The sequence below is a fragment of the Fusarium pseudograminearum genome, chromosome 1 (assembly GCF_000303195.2).
Source record: "Fusarium pseudograminearum CS3096 chromosome 1, whole genome shotgun sequence".
NCBI lineage: Eukaryota > Fungi > Ascomycota > Sordariomycetes > Hypocreales > Nectriaceae > Fusarium > Fusarium pseudograminearum.
Window position 1 is genome coordinate 1074059 of NC_031951.1, and position 4660 is coordinate 1078718.

The window sequence follows — 4660 nt, forward strand, 5'->3', positions numbered from 1 at the left end:
AAGATGGGAGGATGAGGATTATAGAAAGAGAAAGAAACAGGTCACTGCAGGCACTGATGCACAAGGTTATTGTTGCCAATCTCCGCCACAATCTCCATGGATGCAGGTACAGTTCCAAGACCAGAGCTGGCCCAGCCATGTTGACCTCCAAGAGTTATGATTTAGGAATGATATTCAAAGTTCGTAGACCTGATGTGGTCAGGACTTTAGCACCATGCTTATACGAAATCAGTGTTAGTTTCTGAAGTGCACGTACGACGCAGAGGATTGCCATGAAGGTATAAACTCGCCCGTATGACATCTATAAAGGTCACATGAACTTGGAGACTGACCCAAGGCTGAACTTAAGCTGGGCCATGTCACATTTTCAACACAGCAGAAGGCTGTATGGGACTGACAAGACTGTGCACTTGTTGTGGTGGCAACATGTGTTGATGTCAATGGCAAGCTTTGGTGGTGGTTATGCAGTGATAGGTATAGCCGAGGTCACCATAGCATGTCTGATCGAGAGTGCACATTTGGCGATTAGGTTCTTCGCCTTGTGTTCTTAGAAGGTATATTCTTTGGTATCCCGAAGGTTCTCCTACATATGGATGAATACTAGAAGACGTAGATAAGACGGCGTGCCTCAGGATAATAGTCATAGCACTTAATCGAGAACCTGCTCGGCCATGGACACTGATCGATGTAAATTAGCATCCCGAGCAATGTAGCCACAGAATATACCACTTACCTGCACTTCCAGTGTTGTCAGGCTCGACGTAGGCCTTGCTGACCTTGCCGTCCTCGACCTTGAGAGCGTATCGCTTACCTCGCATACCACCGAAGACGGCGTATGCCTCGAAGCCGAGGTCCAGGGCCTTGGTGAACTCACCAGTTGGGTCACCAAGGAATCGGATCTTGCATGTGTTAGAGGAGCACGTAGAGCCTCGAATGAGGCGAATCATGTATATATATATATCGACATTGACTTACTCCAGTCTGCTTTGCGGGGTCAAGTTGGTCGCTCCAGGCCTTCATGCTATGGGGAGAGTTAGAATCACGCAAGACAAACTTTATGATAGAAGGAAGTATAGAGGGGAACAAATCTTACACAAAGGGGTCGTTGACCGAGACGACAAAGACCTGTCCGGCCTGCTTAAGCTTGGGGTGGTTGATGTATGAGGGGATATGCTTGCTGGAGCAGGTGCCCGAGAAGGCGGCAGGGACTCCAACGATGTATCCATTGGATGTCTTGAACTCCTCGGCGAGATTGACTTTGTTTCCGGGTGAATCCTCAAGGAGAACGTCGGTGTTGGGGATCTCTTGGCCAACACGGACGGAGGCCCGAGGGGTCGAGTGGAAGCTTCGAGCAGCGACGGAGATAGGAGAAGTGGGCTTGGCGAAGGCGACTCGACGGAGAGGAGCTCGGAGAGACATGGCTAGATGCGTATTGAGGCGATTCGTGAGGTGTATTGTTTGGTTTGGGTACGTACAAGTCGACAATTGCTGTGCGATGTTCGGGGGTGGAGCTTTGTAGCTCTGAGGAGCTTAGCTACTTACCTGCATAAATATGAGCTTAATGACATCACATCGAGCCCCACAGCTTTTAGCTTTGGTTGAGAGCTGTATGTTTCATCAAAATATTTATTTATTGATGCTTTTTGCCATGGGCAAATTGATCCGATGTGAAGAAAGCTAGATGGTGAAAAAAAGATCAGAAAACTGTCCTCATTACAGCTTTGTCAGCTATAACCTTAATATCCAGTTCGAATTTATACGTAGAAAATCTTAATGCCCATTCTCTTTCTTTACTAACATGCCGAGGGTCTGAGATGACCTGCTGACCTACTGAGCAGTCAGTTTAAAATATGTTGACTGACAAACAAACCGAGATGCTGCCTAAGTTGGTACGATACTAGGCAGATATGTTGAAGTGCCTGCCGATGCTAGCGGTACTGAAGCACTTGTCTTTGTGTGAGTTACTGTTTCTTGTGATTGACACTCACTGAAATGATTCACTGTCAACGCAGAGATCCAGGTTAACAAGCAGGATAAATTCTCTTCCCAGAATGATGTCTCTTAATCCAAGTATGAACAAGCAACCCCTTGCACACTGACCAGCCGCCCTTATCGTGAGTTAATAAGGCTACTATATCTATAAATACATGGAACTCAGGCTCATCAACTTTAGGTAACTAGTCTTAACCACCGATAACGAACCGAATCGTCGGAGATGCTTGCCTAGGAATAGCGACCATGGATCTTGCGAGTCTCATAGACTCAACGTGGATCGTCAAACGCCCTTTGATCCAGGGAAGCGATCGATACAAGAACAAGAACAACGATCGAGATGGATCAAGCGAGGTTTCGTCGCCATTAGATCAGACTCTGAAATACACGTTGCCTACTTGGTACCGACATTCTCATGTGGTTCATACTGTTGACTTCAGAGTCAGCCAAATCCACGAAAGAAATAAAGGAGACATGCAAAGTGGTATATTCATCCAGACGCACATCACTAAAATGCATGGCCGCCTTTTAATGCCCGTTCAGAGCCCAGATTCAGGTCAATATACGCTTGTAAGCCAGGAGTAGGATAACCTGGCCCATCACCCGCATCTTGACTCTGAGTGTGCGATCGGTTGCATGTACAAGAAGGACCACGAAACTTCTTTCAATCGACTCCTCGGTCTTGTACCTCTACCTCAAGACAGAAACCGCACCGATTCAGTTCCGTGGGGATACCGAAACGATGATGACCAGGAGTTGCCCCATAAGGACTCGGCCGGCTGGGTAACAGCCGTGATCCAAGTGTTGGGAACACATAATCTGTTGGTAGAGGAGGAACCGAACGACTGGTATATTGATGAGAGGGGAGTGTTCCAGGAGCGCGGACGGGAGAACACCGCCGTTCGTGATACTATCTACTGTGGGATCTCTACTATAGTGAAACACAAGTCAGACAACTGAGTTGCTCCATGGCTATACCACAAGTATTAGGACGGTGATATATGCAGATAATTCATGGCAACACACACAAATAACATACCAAAACGTCACGAATTCACCATGTGAGGTAGTCGAAGTTGCAGAAACATGCTTTGAAAGCTGGAAACACTTGGTTTTACGGTGCAGTGCGACTTGCTATCGGTCGTTTGATGCGTATGGCGATGCACTATCGATAATTGTAAAAAGAAAAAGTGCAGTGGTTATAATAGTATTTCACTTTAAATGCAACAGTATTAAATGCTCGACATACTAGCCATGTACTAGCCATATACCAGCAGGGGAACAGTCTGTATACTCCTGAAAACCATTCATACCATCTGGTCACAGAACAGACTCACATGGTCGCTACCGTTTCAAGAGGCTTAGCATGATAGTGCGTTGTTTTCAATAGTTCATCACATATACTTCATGGTATACATCGTCAGCATTGACTGAACTGCCCTTGTCAGACACAAGGATAAGACAAGCATAATGCGATAAACATGCTTCGAGACAGCCGGCAAAGCCGATGTTGAGGGTTTGGCAATCTGATACCGGAACCAACCGAGCCTGGGTGTGGGTTGTTACATAAACGTGACATGACCTGCACTCGCATGTATGCAATGATGCATGTATTTTGATACATAATGGAGACAAACTAGGCTCGTCCCGTGAACAAAGTGGTCTTCGTTTCAGAATTGATCAAGGATTCGATCGGCCGACGACATATTGAACCCTGCCTGGTAGGGGAAACAGTGGCAGAAATCACATCATCTGTGCTTTGTTCGATCACGTCAAGAAGTAAAAAAAGCAAATGCCTCCTTGCGTATTCGGATTGTCCTCGGTCCTCGGCTAGGCTGTTTAATTCTCCCAGCTAACTAGTGGAGTTGACGTGTAAGATGATAGCATCGACGAGCCTGTGCCGCATGTCAGGCACAATTCTCCCATAGGCCGATATAAGAGCTTGCAACTTGGAGTCAGTCAGCTTACCACTCCCATGTATGCAGGGGGTACAAACACGAGATCGAGATGACATTACTGTTAGTTAGAAGCATGTGGGAAACCTATTTTCGATTCCGATGGTAAAGTTTGTGTCTTGGACTGAGGACGATAATGATCTGAGGTTAGAAGTGATAGGCCTAAATGTGAACAAGCCACCCAAGCTGACAAGCAAGGAGTGCTTGTGCAAGTGGACAGCAACGATCATCATTGGAGGACATAAACGTTAGCTGGGTCTTGAACGTTGGTTCCAATTCCCCGGCTCAACCTGGCGATACATGCTGATGTGCATCTACTAGCTCCATGCACTCTATCACCCGCTTTGACGCTTACTTTGCTTGCTTGCTTTTTCCTGGAGGCTTGCGACCCGACAGACTGAACTGTGAGTTGAAGACACAAGGTATCAGGCTCCCAACTAAATGCTGATGGATGCGTAACACAGGCTTTAAGGCTGTTGAAGGATTCGAGTCGGCAGTTCATTCTTGTTTGATGTAGCTAGGACAACTAGTGATTGGTAGAAACAACGGCTAATACCCAAAGACCCAAGCCATCAACACTAAGATTAGGGGTCTGGCGTTGTCTGGATCTTGTATCAACTCAGCCACTCGAGGGAAACAATGATTTCTTGAGAGCAAGTGAACATGCCGCCATCGGTCAAAGACATTGCCGTTATTGCCAGACTGTGGCTTAC

The 4660-nt window shown here is 46.7% G+C and overlaps 2 protein-coding genes across 2 annotated transcripts; one reads left to right on the forward strand and one right to left on the reverse strand.

Annotated features, from left to right (window-relative positions):
• Nucleotides 1-649: 649 nt before the first annotated feature.
• FPSE_00011 (uncharacterized protein) lies at nt 650-1419 on the reverse strand (the record flags this gene model as incomplete). Its single annotated transcript, XM_009253131.1, has 4 exons — nt 650-678; nt 734-899; nt 976-1021; nt 1094-1419. 4 exons carry the CDS (start codon nt 1417-1419, stop codon nt 650-652), a joined length of 567 nt encoding a protein of 188 aa, XP_009251406.1.
• Nucleotides 1420-2238: 819 nt separating this feature from the next.
• Nucleotides 2239-2952, forward strand: FPSE_00012 (uncharacterized protein; the record flags this gene model as incomplete). Its single annotated transcript, XM_009253132.1, has 2 exons — nt 2239-2562; nt 2614-2952. 2 exons carry the CDS (start codon nt 2239-2241, stop codon nt 2950-2952), a joined length of 663 nt encoding a protein of 220 aa, XP_009251407.1.
• Nucleotides 2953-4660: the final 1708 nt, after the last annotated feature.